The 15,117-nt window shown below is 43.4% G+C and overlaps 1 protein-coding gene across 2 annotated transcripts in view; it reads left to right on the top strand.

Annotated features, from left to right (window-relative positions):
• SND1 (staphylococcal nuclease and tudor domain containing 1) overlaps nucleotides 1-15,117 on the top strand; it is a 422,256-nt gene that overhangs the window by 229,615 nt on the left and 177,524 nt on the right. For both annotated transcript variants that reach the window (XM_011280535.4, XM_023250533.2), the window contains one exon: nucleotides 2,272-2,382. In XM_011280535.4, the coding sequence (XP_011278837.1) occupies nucleotides 2,272-2,382 (111 nt within the window). The remainder of the gene's footprint in view (nucleotides 1-2,271; nucleotides 2,383-15,117) is intronic.

Raw genomic sequence — 15,117 nt, forward strand, 5'->3', positions numbered from 1 at the left:
TACATTTGATGTTATTTTCACATGCTTGGCTTGTAGTAAATACCCAACAATGACAGCTGTTATTATTTCATGTGCTTTTACTCTCCTTGCTGCTCACTAAGCACCAGCACCACTGTCCCTTCAGGAGAAATCTGTAATTAGGGATAAGAAGTGAACAGAATGTAGCTACTAACCCTCTAAGCTGTGGAGAGAAGGGAAAGGCTGGTCGTGGGCAGGTTGTGGAGTGGGAATCTGAGGCCTTACCTGGTTCATCTAAGAATGTCTGTTAGCTGATAGGTTACAGAAGGGAAGGTTTGTGCCCTTGGTTCTCTGCTGGCTGTGCAGGTCCTCAGGTTCAGTTCTGTAAATTGATTTGAACAGCAGTAACACGAGTGGATCATTAAACATTTGTACTGTTTTGCTTTGTTTCTCTATCTCTTCATGTAGAAGTGTATTTGTGTGAATCTCTTCTTGCCTGTTCAGTCATTCCAGCTTTCTTCTCCAAACCCTGTGTGTTGACTATAAAACGTGAATGCACTGTAGTTCAAAATGCAGTAACAAATAGGTGTTTGTTCTTCAGGCATTTCAAATCCCCAAGACCTCTCAACCTGCCACAGGTGGGGGTGTCCCCGTTCTCCTCTCTGGCCTGTGGGTGGGTGGAGCCACCCTCCTGCCCTTCTGGGGGCTTTCTGGTAACACCCTCAATTAATTCTCACCATATAGCAATACCTACAGCTGCTGACTCTGGGCTGTTGGCATTCTCCATGCAGCCAAACCCCACTCTGTGATAATGACAGTGTTTGCCAGCACGCTTCTGCAGTGACTCAGGAGACAGGGTGGCCAGCAAAGCAGCCTCTTTGTGGGAGTGGATTTTGAGAAGTGCTAATTCCGCGGCGGTTTGGAGATATTAATATCGTGCTGGCAGGAGATAAACAGGCAGCAGAGGGGCACATAATGAGAGAGAATCAGCCATAGCATCTTTTCCTATTTTCTCTATCCTCACATATTCTGTTCTTCTTCTTTTAAAAAAGTAATTTCCTGGGTTTCGATGAAGAGAGCCCTCAGTGGCTTAAATATGCACATAGGGTGGTTAGTCCAGTCACCAGCATCTCGAGTCTGAGGTTCTAAGAACACCGGTGTGTTAAGAGTTAACTACGTTTCCAAACAACACTAAATCCTAGCATATGGTACGGTAGCCTATTGCTTACCCTACCTCCTCCCTGAAGGGCAGTCAACCAGATGGTTTGAGTGGGGCCTTTGGTGTAACTATGACAGGCACAAAGGAAGATATAACCACCACTCTCCCCCAGCAGTATCATGCCTCTTGTCTTCCAGTGCTGGCTACAGGTAATTTTTGAAAATTCGGTTTTGCAGTTTGCAGCTTGTTTTTGCTTCACATCAAAGGTTCCTTTCCAGCTTGGGGAGGAACCAGGCGGATCTGCCGCATTAGTTGTCTGAGCGTCATTTCCAATGTACGCTCTAGTTAGAGTACGAACCACGTGACACCTCGTATTCTACTGAAGAAAAGAGGATTCAACACATTCGAGCATTGCTTGAAGCAGGAGTCTACTTAGAATATTCCTGTAGTCCTAAAAGGACTTTTATCTGGAGTATTGCTCCAGAGCTGCTCATCTCAGATTTTACATGTTTTGCTTTATTTGTTCCCCCATCTCGTGCCATTTCTTCATAATGGACTCTCATTCCACCACAGTAACCCTCCCTCCCAAATCCATTCATAGCCTTACCTTCTAGAAGCCCCCTTTAGTGGGAGAACCACTGTCAGGAGTTCTGAGGAGAAGAGAATTACTGGGGGTGTTATGTTAAACTAACTTTTCTAACATTGCCAAGCTGGAATAAGGCATTTTCTAGTTATACTATAGGCTAGAAAGGAGATTTTAAGAAATTTAGGTCATGCTTTTATGTGTTCTGTTTTTTATCTGTGTGCTTGATATTTTAGAGCAGACTTTTCTTGAGGGTAGTGGCTTGTTTATAACATTCTGTAAATAGCCCTGTCTAATGTGGGCTTTTTACAGATATTTTCTGCTGGTTCTTATGTATGGATTGATATAGCATCTGACTGTAGTAACCAGAAAGATGCTGAGCTAGGGAACTTTGTTATTCTACCTTTCATTTGGATTTCTAGCCTCAACAACTCACTGGTCTTGAAATCCTTGGCTTCTCCCTCCCCGTGTCAGGATGCGTTAAGACCTCCAGGTGCTAACTGTTATTATTTCTGTTGACTGAGCCCCATGTGTACCTCTAGTGCTCACTGACCTATCTTTTCTGTTGCAGAAACATTGCTGAGGCCCTCGTCAGCAAAGGCCTAGCCACAGTGATCCGATACCGGCAGGATGATGACCAGCGGTCCTCACACTACGATGAACTGCTTGCTGCAGAGGCCAGGTGAGATGAGTAATTATTAAAGTGAACACAGTGGGACCCACAGCCCCACTTTTTTCTTTCCCACTATCCTGCCCATCCCTGAGCAGAATGTAATGGCAAGCAATATGCTGGGAAAGCTTAGAGTATGCTTTTATCCCAGTTTTTCCCCATCAGAAGAAAAGGGACACCCTCGAAATGTGCTGTGTAACCTTGATGAAGTACTACTTGGGCCTCCGTTGTTTTTAAATCTGCAAAATAAGCATATATCAGATATGATCTTATTTAGATGTAAAATGACTCCTAGGTGAGAACATAATTGTATAAGATATTTTTACCACCACCATCCTGTCATTCCCTGGGACTAACAATGAATCTCCGCCTCTGTGTGCAGGACATTTGCCTCAGGTTCTTACCTCCAGAGACCTCTGCTCCCCAGCCCCTCCCATTTATCACCTCTCAACCTTTTGTCATGTCCAAAGGAAATGAAAACATTTATTAGGAAATGAGTTTTGGTTTCACACTTCTGACAGCTGGCAGGAGAGCACTTGAGAAGCCTTGTGACATTTTACTCTTGTCCTTGATCCCTGTGGCCGGTTGCCCCAAGGACATGCAGGACATGCGTACTGCTCAGAGTTATTTCTTACCAGTGACATTGCTTATGGCTCTTACTCACAGAGACTTCTGTCACTGGGTGGTGCTGGTAGTTTAGTGATTCCCAGATTTCCCAGGAAAGAGCAAAAAACGAGCTTCTCGGGGCGCCTGGGTGGCTTGGTCGGTTAAGCGTCCGACTTCGGCTCAGGTCATGATCTCATGGTCCGTGAGTTCGAGCCCTGCGTCAGGCTCTGTGCTGACAGCTCAGAGCCTGGAGCCTGTTTCAGATTCTGTGTCTCCCTCTCTCTCTGCCCCTCCCCTGTTCATGCTCTGTCTCTCTGTCTCAAAAATAAACGTTAAAAAAAAAACAACAAAAAAAAAACGAGCTTCTCTTGGTGAACTGACTTGGGTAGTTCAGCAGACTGTTTGGTCTCAAACAAAATATAGCCCATATTTCAAAGAGGTGCATGCCGCACTCAGCCACTTACTTAGTTCTAGAAGTTTGGTAGTTACCAGGCTGTGCTCTACAGTTTGAGGGGGAATGGGTTTGGGCACATGTTATCTATACTTCAGACTTCGTCATTGAGATCACTTCTTTTGCTCTTTGGCCCAGAACATTGCCCTGATATGTGACATTTACCTCTAACACTGTGTCACATCCTGATGGATAGAGCATCTGTCGAATGTCACACAGAATGTCAGCTAAGAAATCAGTCTGTCAGACTGTTGTGGCTTTTTGGATTCTTTCTTGTGGGCTTTTCCCAATAGGCCCTGTCTAAAATCTGATTCATGAACACAAAGAGTTCAGTGAAAACACCGATATCTTTGGTTATTTAAGGTACTTTAATGGCCAGCATAAAATAACATGATATATGGTCCATAATTGGTGTTTCTCTTAATCCTTCCTCACTTCCTCCTCCTTGACCTGCCTATATTATCACTAAGGCAGCCTGGCTGAAAGAACCCATAGGGGGAAATGTGGCTTCATATCTCTGAGTACTATTTGATAACCTAGCTCTTCTAGGAAATTGACAGTAATTACACTGTACTTTGGTGGGACTCGGAGGGTGAGTCTGTGCTCAGCCTATGGGTGGACTCAGCCAGGCCTAGTGGTAACTTGAAAAATAGGTTTATGAATTCCCAGCATAGCAAGAGCACTAAGCAACACAGTAGGATCTAGACTCCTGTTTTCTGCCCCTGGGTCACTCTGCCACTAGTGAATATTTGTGACAGGCAGATAGATAGACATGAAAATAATTTGCATAGATGCTCTGGAAAGGGAGTCCACAAGAGGCTTTCTGTTTCTTTTCACTTTTTTTTTTTTTACTTTTTTTTTTTGAAAGTAAGCTATACATACCCAATGTGGGGGCTTAAACTCACAATTCTGAGATCAAGAGTCGCATGCTCTACCAACTAAGCTAGCCAGCTGCCCTAACAAACGTTCTTACGATGTTGGAAATAGCTATGTCATGCTAGTTTAATGAGTATGCATAGATGGTGACATTTGTACAGATTATGTTGTAAATATTTTCAGTTTTTATTTAAATTTCAGTTAACATACAGTATAATATTAGTTTCAAGTGTACAATATAGTGATTCAACACTTCCATACATCACCTGGTGCTTGTCACAAGTGTACTCTTTAATCCCCGTCACCTATTTAAACACACCCTCCCACCCACCCACTCTGCTCACCATCAGTTTGGTCTCTGTAGTTAAGAGTCTGTTTTTTTGTTTGCCTCCCTCTTTCCCCCACCCCTTTGCTCATTTATTTTGTTTCTTAAATTCAACATATGAGTAAAATCCTTTGGTATTTGTCTTTCTCTGACCAATTTCGCTTAGCATAATACTCTCTAGCTCTCGCCGTGTCATTGCAAGCGGGAAGGTTTCATTCTTTTTTATGGCTGAGGAATATTACATCGTGTATTTGTACACCACTTCTTCTTCGTTCATCAATCATTGGACACTTGGGCTGTTTCCATAACTTGGCTGTTGTAGATAATGCTGCTGTAAACATCAGAGTGCATGTATCCCTTTGAACTCGTATTTTTGTATTCTTTGGGTAAATACCTAGTAGTGTAGCTGCTGGATTATAGGGTAGTTCGTTTTTAACTTTTTGAGGAACCTTCCATTCTATTTCCCAGGATGGCTGCACCAGTTTGCATTCCCGCCAACAGTGCAGGAGGATTCCCCTTTCTCCACACCCTCACCAATACCCGTTGTCTCTTGTGTTGTTGATTTTAGCCATTCTGACAGGTGCAAGATGATCTCTGTTTGTAGTTTTGATTTACATTTCCCTGATGATAAGTAATGTTGAGCATCTTTTCATGTATCTGTTGACCATGTGTATGCCTTCTTTGGAGAAATGTCTATTCGTGACCCTGCCCATTTTTTAATTGGATTGTTTGTTTCTTGGGTGTTGAGGATAGTGAAATTTTTTAACTTTGAGGTTTTAAGAAGAAAACAGCCTCTTTAGCACTCATTTTAAGCAGAATCAATGTAACAACATGCTTGTCTGCTAAAGCAGTGAGCAGCCTAGAGATAATTGTGTTGAGCCATTGCTTTCAGACTGATGGTAGAAAAACTGGCTTCGGGGTCATTGCAGTGTTGCAGGTTGAGTAAACAGAGAGGAATTAACCACTTCCCCAAACCTGTGAGGCACTGCCATAAGGCAGTACAGACCTCATAAAAAATTAGGAGAAATGGCCAGCGTGAACTGTGAGTCTTCCTTTAAAGCCGTATTGTTAGTGAGCCCCAGGAGGGCGGCCCTGTGCCATCTTCTAGACACTGACTCCCAGCGAGGTGAATGAAGATCCGAGAAAGACTGGAACACCTGCCAGATGGGAATGGGGGTTTTGTAGCTATTAAAAAATAGTTTCAGTGCAGAACGTACCTTCCCCCCTTTTTAGTGGTAGAGTTGACCCCGCTGTTTTCTGGCACTCCGCTTTATTTTAGTTTGCTTTCGCTTTGAAGCACTCCCTTCCCCCATGATACTCTCCCCATGTTGCCTTAGCGTTCTTACTTGGTTCTGTCACGATACAGCATGTCAGAGCTCGTTTTACATGCTTCTGCTGCCCCTCATCCTGCCTGTCCATTGAATATTATCTGTGGGTAGGGTTATTTTCCCCTAGATAGATCAGCTGTTTTTCCAGTTGAACTCTGCCTTATAATTTTATGCCCCTGTCTATGCAGATCCTCCACCTCCCTGCTTAGTGTCCTCTGCAGATCTCATTAGTGAGATGTTTACTCCTTTCCTGGGCCCTGAATAGAACCCCTAAACAAGAATGGCTTCGGTGTTGACCTCGAGTCTCTCACTGTATGGACTGTCACTTAACTGTCTTTTGATTATCACCCTTCAGCTACTTTTTAGTCTTTGGTGATTGTCTGCTGAACCCAGCCGATTTGAATTAATTTCCCAAGTCCAATTTCTTGAGGTACTGTATCTAATGCTTTAGCAAAGGCCAAATTAGTAACATCTGCTATATTCCTATCAGTCTTTCATCCTGGAACTTGTTGGGTAAATAATATGTGGGCGAAGGTAACGAAGCAAGGCCAGTACTTTATGTTAGCCCTTCCCCACCAGGGTGTTGACTCCAACAGATTACTTTGTCCCTGACCCCTGGCGTCCTGTCCCCGGGGCTGTCCCTGGTGGTATTGGCGGTGGCGCACAGTGCTCTTCCTTGGACTTTGCTTTCCACGGCACTGCTTGGCCATTAATCCTTTTAGAGAAGCGTAAGCTTTGGGGAAAGGGCAGCCTGCTAACTCAGCGGACTCCTTGGGTCAGCGCAGCGCAGGGGTTGATGAGCTTTCTCGGGGCTCTGCAGCCACTGCTTCCCCCGCAAGGGGGTATATTCTGCCGTCCTTCCTCAGACCATCTGATTGGAGCTCAGGGAGTGATGTGTTATGTGCGTCCTGGAAAGCCAGGAAAGAGAGAGAGGAAGAAGAGTTTGAAGTTTGCCTGTCGCTTTCAGACCTGTCCACCTGCCTGCCAGAAACAGGCTCACACCACTTAGGCAACTGTGTTCAGTGTGCCGACCCTTTGAGGCCCCTTCATTCACATGCCTCTCAGCCTTTGGGAAACCCTCATTATGTCTCAAATCCCTGGCATATTTGGAGGAAAGCACATCTTTTTTGTTGAAAGGATGAATAAACCCCTAATCCCAATAGGCACCTTCCTTTCCACTTTAGTTGTCTGTCATCGGCTGCCTCCTCCCTCATTACCTTGTGTCCTGGCAAGATAAGGTTTTGGCATTTTGCTGGTACTCTCCCACCTCGCTTCTCTCATGGACTCCATTGAAAAATTGTTGATTTTTTTCCCCCAGAGTTCTAAGAGCTCCAGTGTGTGTGCTTCGTGTTTTTAATTAAAAAAAACAAACAAACAAAAAAAACCCTTATATACAGCTGACCCACACTTTGTGTTGACACTCCTGTACTTGGTTCCCCCTATTGGGGTCCTCGTATGGGCTCCTTTGAGAGTCTGATGCATCATTTCTTTTCAGCACCATCCTAATTTTTCATCCCCATATTGACTCTCCAACATTTTCTGTTCCCATTTTATTTCAGTATTTCTCACTCAGCTGGCTCCCTGAATTACTTGGCTTGATGGGTGTTCTAAACTTAAGGTGGGACTTTTGACTCCTTCAGAGAATCTGTCTCGTATCCTTTTGAGGTATTTCCAAGATACTGAGTCATTATTGGGACCCTTCTCATTTTCTCTCCTATTCTAGCTTGTGTATTTGATATGACACATCCAGTTTAATTTGAAGTGGGCCAGAATGTGAATTTCCTTAGTGTTCTAAGAGGTCTTCCAAGTGGGGTTTTGCTGAGCTTGTTACGGGCACTGAAGATGAGCTGGTAATGCTTGGAGTCGCATCAAAGCCTGGCTGTGTGCCTTGTTTTCCTTGGATGTCCAGACCCGGAGGATATCATCTGTGTACATTCTCCTAAAGTTACCAGTAACTTTATTTAAAAATGTAATATTTTAAAATTTCCTAGAAACTGTTAGAATCTGCAGCTTGTTGCAGGAAAACACAGAAGTTATGTTAGCTCAGTGTTGGGACTTTATTCCTTTAAGGCACCTTTTACTTCTAAGATTTTGTAATTTCAACATAAGGATGTATATATTCAGAAAAGAAATTGATGCCCTGGCTTGACTGTTGGAAAGCAATTGCATCGAACAGTCTAGTGTCTGAGCAGACTTAAATGAATTTAGATTCATTCTGGACATACATAATGAGGTTAGGGTTATCTCGGGAGAAGAAAAAAGGGCAGGCTCTCCCTTATCTTTTGGTGTGTATTCTCTGTCTCACCCGGCACACTGCAGACTTAGAAACCTGGCGCTGTCCCCGTCGTTGAAAGGCGAGCACAGCCTGCCCCCGCTGCAGCTCCGCCGGGGCTCCCTGTCTCCCCAGTCTCCACACGGACTCATTTTTCTCATTGAACAAACCTTGCAACATGCCCTTGCCTCAAAAATGAAAACAAAACAGCTAGTGCTCCTGCCTTGCTGACTTTTGCACGTCTAATCTCCAAACCCCATAAACACCAGCCCTTGATTAAAATCCTATCGAGTAGCTTTTGTGTTTACCTAGTATGGTTGACAGCTCCCTCCCTGTTGCAGACTTCTCTCTCCTTGAACCTCTAGGAAATCTGTGCTGGCATTGCCATCACAGACCGGTCAGAAGGCTAGAACTTGCTCTTTCCTGGGCCAATATCAATTAGCCATTTCAGAGAGAAACTGAAGTAACATTCTCTCTGGGTGATGCAGTTACTGGGGGCTGAGAGGGGCTTACTAATGTTCGTGCATCTCCACTGAAGGGCTTTCAGTACCACTGACGAGAACCGCAGGTACCACAGGAGCTGCAGGTCTCCTACTCCTGATTTAACCGTAGCAGCTCCACTTTTTCCCTGACTTACAGGAGTTTTTCCCCAAAATTTTGATAGGTGAAAAAAAATTTTTCAGCTGTTTCTTGGAAAAAATACAAAACTTTGGGACAAGGTCCCTTCTCTCTGTATGTTTAATTTAACTGGCATTTACAGTATTGGTTCTGAATGAAATGTGAAGACTTAACTCACCAGCACTTTCCATTGCTATGTTAAAACCTCTGGCTTTAGGATTCTGAAATGGAAGAGCTCAGCACTGCTGGTTTGACACAGTTCCGATTTGTTAAATCTCTTAATAAAAATCAAGTTTCATCTCTATACCAATCCAGTGAGAAAATTGATGTTGAGTTGTATGTTTTGAAATTTTAAAACTAATAAATCCTATCACAGTGTATAGATTATATGAGTTAACCAGTTCTCGAAGAAAACAAATCATTCCTCTCCTGGGAATAGTTGTTCAAGGCAGGTTTATCTTGGATGTGATGGCTTTGCATTCATTTCTTCTCTCCATTCTCATTTTCTTGAGTATATCCTGGGTCCCAGGCATTGGGGATAATAGTAATGAGGAAAAAAGATAATAGACTCAAGCCTTACAAAGCATGTAATCTCAGAGGGACCGACATTAAATAACTTTAATAATACCTCTGGATATTGCGATTTTCCTATTTCTTCTCTTTTCCTCCTGTTTTCTTAGCCCCTCCTCTTTTCTCCCTGTCCGTTATTAACACTGCCTGCCTTACATCTTCTTTTATTCTATCTCTCATTTCTATTAAATTTTCCCATGAGAGCATTTCCCTGAAATTCATCTCTTCTATCCAGCCTCTGTTCTTATCTTTTTGATAGTTTAATGGTACAGCTTTAAATAAACCAAGATTTCTCACTTTCAATCTAATGACCTCAACAAATGAAAATTTCTCGTTGAATAAAACTAGGTCCTACTGAATATTGTTAGAAACAGAGCTTCGATTGAAAGTTTTCTTCTTTACTGTTTAATTGTAGAATTGTGTAATCGGGGTGTCGTTGGGTTTTTAGCCCGAGTATCCTAGAAAGCTGGAGCCAGGTGAATGATCTGTACTCCCCACTCAGCTGCACTACGTCATGCCTGTGCAGGTTGGAGGCCAGCACAGAGAAAGGGGCTGTTCTTTCTCCTCAGTATCCTAGCGGCGTCCTTTCTTTTTTTGACCCTGGAAGTATACACCCGACTACATGTTGTCTTTGCAGTTAACGTGTCATGGTTATGAAGTTGTTCGTGGGATTCAGCACATGTCAGTTGGGGGGTGGTTCACTGTTGGGGAATAGGGTAGACTTGCTATTGCAAGTAGATGCCGTAACGGAAAATGCATGAAAAGAACTGGTGTGGGGAAGTGATTTGACGATACAGCTGAATGTGGGGAAATTTAGCTTTTCCCTTTCTTCAGAGAAGATGATGCACTCAACATCCAAATAGCAGTAATCAATCTGCATTTAAAGCAACACAAATGGCTACTTCGAGAGAGCTGTGTTTCCAGATAGTTTTCTCCCTCAGGATATTAGGAGGATCTGCTCAGCCTCTTTATTGTATCCTTCTCTTCTCTCCCTGCCCCCAGTTCCTTCTGGTAGAACTCAAGCTGTGAGATATCTTGATGACCACTGTGAGGGGTTGGGGACAGTTGGAACCCAGTAGGGGTTTTTTTTTGCTATGTTATACACAAAGCCCCGGCTGGTTCTACAGGTCAGGGTCAAATAATGAACTCATAATAAATCTTCCTCGCCCAGTCTTGGCTGTAATCATTGGTGTGCTCTGGTTATATTCACTCAGAGGAAATTCTGGAGTTATCTTTCTAGGTAATCTGATTTGTCTGCACATACCACAGAGTGGCTTACCTTCTCACTGTCCTCTTGGCTAAGCGGCTCGTGCTCCTTTCACACAACACCTAAATATGTGGTTTCAAAATATGTTTCAGACATATTTCAAAAAAACATTTGAAGATTATCTTATTGGAAATGTAATTTTAATCCAAAATGAATTGTAACAGCAAAGTGAGAACACTTGACATTGACCCTTGACTCTTTCGAATGCCTTACAAGTTGACTCCCTAACCCACTGGTTCTCAAAGTATGATCTTCCGACCTGCAATGCCATGCTCACTTAGAAACTTTTTATAAAGGTGAATTTACAGACTTCCCCAAAATTTCCCCCACCCCAGACCTATTGAGTCAGAAACTCTGGAGTTGAGTCCCAGCAATCTCTTAGAACATACACCTTGGGTGATTGTGGTACACACTAAAATTTGAGAAGCACTGCCCAATTCCTGACCACTGTAAAATAAGTCGAAATAGGTGTCCTTTTATGGAAGATTAATAATCTTTATTATAATTGGAATTAAGATCATGGTTCTCAGTAATAGAGAACAAGCCAGGGAATGGAGAAGCTTTGGATTCCTTTGGATTCCGCTGCCTCGCAGGGCCTTCTCTGTGGTCACAGCCGTACTTGTTCTCCGTCAAGCCAGCTAAACAGCTGCCTATTCCCTTCGACTCTTGTCTCTGTCCCCTTCCTCATACTCTGCATTCATGGCTCCTTAATTTGATTCCTTCAGGGTAGCCTCCACCAGCTCTTGGCTAATTTAATGTGAAGTCATCTTGAGGGTTGCTGTGCTTTGCTTGATTTGGCTCATCTGCAATGTCAGGTGGTTGAGTGGGTTGGAGAGCCGAGTCTCTATTACCAACATCCCTATCCTACTTTTGCTCTAATCCTTGGAAATCTCTCAGGATGACTGTAGTTGGAATAATTAATCACTGATACATCAATGTGCAGAATTTTATAGCTGCTTGTGAAGAGGAAATCTGCTTCATAGTTTTCTTTGCAGGATTCTTTGCATCTAAATTTCTTATAAACTCTCTTGTGCACTTTTGTTTTATCTTAGGCTGCCCCTGACTCTCCCCCTCCAGCTTTGGGCACAGAAGTTCAGAAGAATCACTTCCCATTCCTCTTGCTTCTGCGTCAGGTTCAGAGAGCCAGATCTCTAGTGGAGCAGCAATGAATCTTTCCTAGTAGGTCCCAGTAAATGTAGCTCACATTGGAAAAACCATTTTCTAAACAGTGAGTCTGTTGCTTTTCACTCAGTCAAAAGACACATTAAAACTTTCTCTGATTTTTTTTTTTCACGTTACAGTGACAAATATTTCATCAAGTACATTGGGGATAAAAACAAACACATGGTTTCGTGGGGATCTGGATGAGCAATTAAATCATTACAGATATAGTTGTAAGAGTGGAGATAAGGTAGGTATCTGGGAGGCATAGGGAAGAAGCACCTAAATCAAAGAGGTCTTATCCCCTGAGTCCGTGAGGTGAGGCATGTTATGCTGGTTCACCTTGGCAAAAGGAGATGGAAACCACTATCAATATTTGTTGCCTAATGACACAGTGTATGTGTCCACTTGTATGAATTTATCCTAAAGAATGATTGGGCAAGCACCCAACAGTTTATTTAAGTTATTCCTGGGGCACCTGGGTGGCTCAGTCATTGAGCCTCCGACTTCTCAGGTCATGATCTCACAGCTTACGAGTTCGAGCCCTGTGTCAGGCTCTGTGCTGACAGCTCAGAGCCCGGAGCCTGCTTCAGATTCTGTGTCCCCCTCTCTTCTGCCCCTCCCCTGCTTGTGCTCGCTCGCTCTCTCTCTCTCTCTCTCTCTCTCTCTCTCAAAAATGAAAAGACAAAAAAAATTTTTTAATTTTAAGGAAAAGTTATTTCTCATGACATCATTTATAATAGTATTATATTCACATAAGCAGCTAGCAATAGGTGATCAATTAAATTATGGAGTTTGCATCCATGTGATGAATTTATCTTCAGCGATTAAAATGATGTAAAAAGTAACATAAGGAAGTATTCATTTCGTTATCATTTCTAGCAGAAAAAAGAGACTACAAAACTATTCCGCAATTTTCTTTCTTTTTTAATGTTAGTTTTGAGAGACAGAGCATGAGTGGGGGAGGGGCAGAGACAAGAGAGAGACATAGAATCCAAAGCAGGCTCCAGGCTCTGAACTGTCAGCACAGAGCTGGACTCGGGGCTCGAACTCACAGACCACAAGATCATGACCTGAGCTGAAGTCAGACGCTTAACTGGCTGAGCCACCCAGGTGCCCCTATTCTGCAATTTTCTTAAAGTATAAGTGGATGGGTGTGTGTATCAGCACTTAGAAACTATGTCAGTGGTGCTTCCATCTTGGAAGAAAATTAGGGATCGTTTCACCAGTTTTTATTTCTAGTGGCCATGTATTGCCTTTGTGATCAAGAAAGTTTTAAAAGCAGTTATCGTTGGGGCAGTTTTGAGCTGTCATTGCTTCTGATCTGACCTTTTTTTGTGGCCTTGTCCTTTCAAAAAGACTTTAGACTGATACTGACCATTTCTACCCAGCTCTCCCAGTCCTTTGGTCCTAATCTAGGACAATGGAGTTTGCTTGTGTTCCCTGGAAGTCTAGCACTAGGATACCTCTTCTCTGATAGTCGGCTGACATGGAGCTCACCATCTGCCTCCCTCCCCTACCCCCCTTACCTAAGCTCTGCAGATCTGTTGTCACGCCTGGCACAATAGCGTGTGTCTTGGTTTCTTCTTATATTAGTTTTAGATGAGATGATGGCTAAGAGTTCTTTGTTATTTGCTTTAATGCCTCATAATACCTACTGACTCATTAGTCTGCCTGCCTCCCCTTGACCATAGGATTCAGTTTTCTCATTTCCAGTCTGTGTGCTCTCCATCTTTTCTGTCTCTCTTATCAGTAATTCTGATTTCGTTGAAAATCCAGCTGCATAATCTTAGCACCCCCACCTACCATTGTGCACCTGTGCCTGCTCTGTATCTTATTTCCTGAGTGTCAGGACCCTGTTGTTTTCTCCAGCTGCCAAGGAACCAGTAGAAAGGCCACAGGAATTGTTTATCGCTGCTGTGTTTCATTGATATCTATATTTGGTTCATGCTGAAACACTGTATTCACCAATGTGACCTCAAGCACAGTGAGAGGTGCTTTAGAAGTTTAGCAAGTTATTTACTCTTTGTTCTGCTTTTTAACCTTTTCTGTTGGAATTGTTTTCTTTTCCTTTCAGTCATCTATCCGGTATTGTCTAGTAGGAATTTCATACAACCCTGCCACTTTGTTCTGTTTCATTGTTTATGGTGATCAGAGCTTTGCTCTCACTTCACTGCCCATCTCCTCTAGTCCTCGACGTACTTCTGCTTCTGTTCAGAGGCCAGGCTGTAAGCTTCTCTGCCTGAACCATTCCAGGGAGCAAAACCAATATGCCTAAGAATGGGAGCATAGATCATGAAACTGTATCCAAGAGAGTCAGCAAGCCTCACTCTTTTGCCCTACAGTCACTTGGGCGTTATCCTGGTCTCCAATTTGAAATATTTTCAGCATTCTGCATTAGTCAGTCACCAGTCATTTGTTCAGCTTTACTTGGCAAACAATAGCGGAACTAGATGACCCTGAGTTTATAACGATGTGAACATAGCCTCTGTGTCAAATACCATCACAAATCTTACGGACAGACTCCTAACCCTCAAAGGGCCAGAAGTCTACCTATAAGAAATGAAGAGGAGCACATGGTGAACTTTGAAAGTAGCGTGTTACCTTCCACGATGGCGTGCTGACCCGAGTGACACGCGCACTCACATTGATAAAATGTAACGACTATATATATTTGAGTACAATTCTACCATCCTTTCATAGAGACGCCCAGCATACAAACTGCAGCTTACCTAGGACCCCAGGTTAAGTATCACTGATGTGGTAACTGATTAATGCTTGGGGCGAGCTTGTTGCTACGGATACAGTATCTCTCTTCATTCTGTAGTTCAGACCTGCCTGGGCACACGTAATGAATAACTTTCACTCATGAGGCCTGGAGACAGTGGGCCTACTTGGATGGGAAGGAGTAACACGGGAAGCATGTGAAGACATAAACCGCAAACGTATGGTAGAGGCCCACAAAAACCAAGCATTGTATTTCTCACTGGACATCACAGGCCGGCGGTCTTTGTTTTGGGTGTAAAAGGAAGGCAGCAGAATGGCGAAATGGATTTTTCTGGGGAAGTCGTGCAGCAGTGTGTGCAGTCAAATCAGCGTGACGTGCAGTATCAAAAGGGATTGAGCCAGTGAAAAGTTTCCTGATGTTGGGGCGCCTGAGTGGCTCTGTCAGTTAAGCGTCCAGCTCTTGATTTTGGCGCAGGTTATGCTCGCACGATTTGTGAGAGCTGGCTCCATGCTGGCAGCGCAGAGCCTGCTTTGGGATTCACCCCT

Source organism: Felis catus, chromosome A2, assembly GCF_018350175.1.
Source record: "Felis catus isolate Fca126 chromosome A2, F.catus_Fca126_mat1.0, whole genome shotgun sequence".
Lineage (NCBI taxonomy): Eukaryota > Metazoa > Chordata > Mammalia > Carnivora > Felidae > Felis > Felis catus.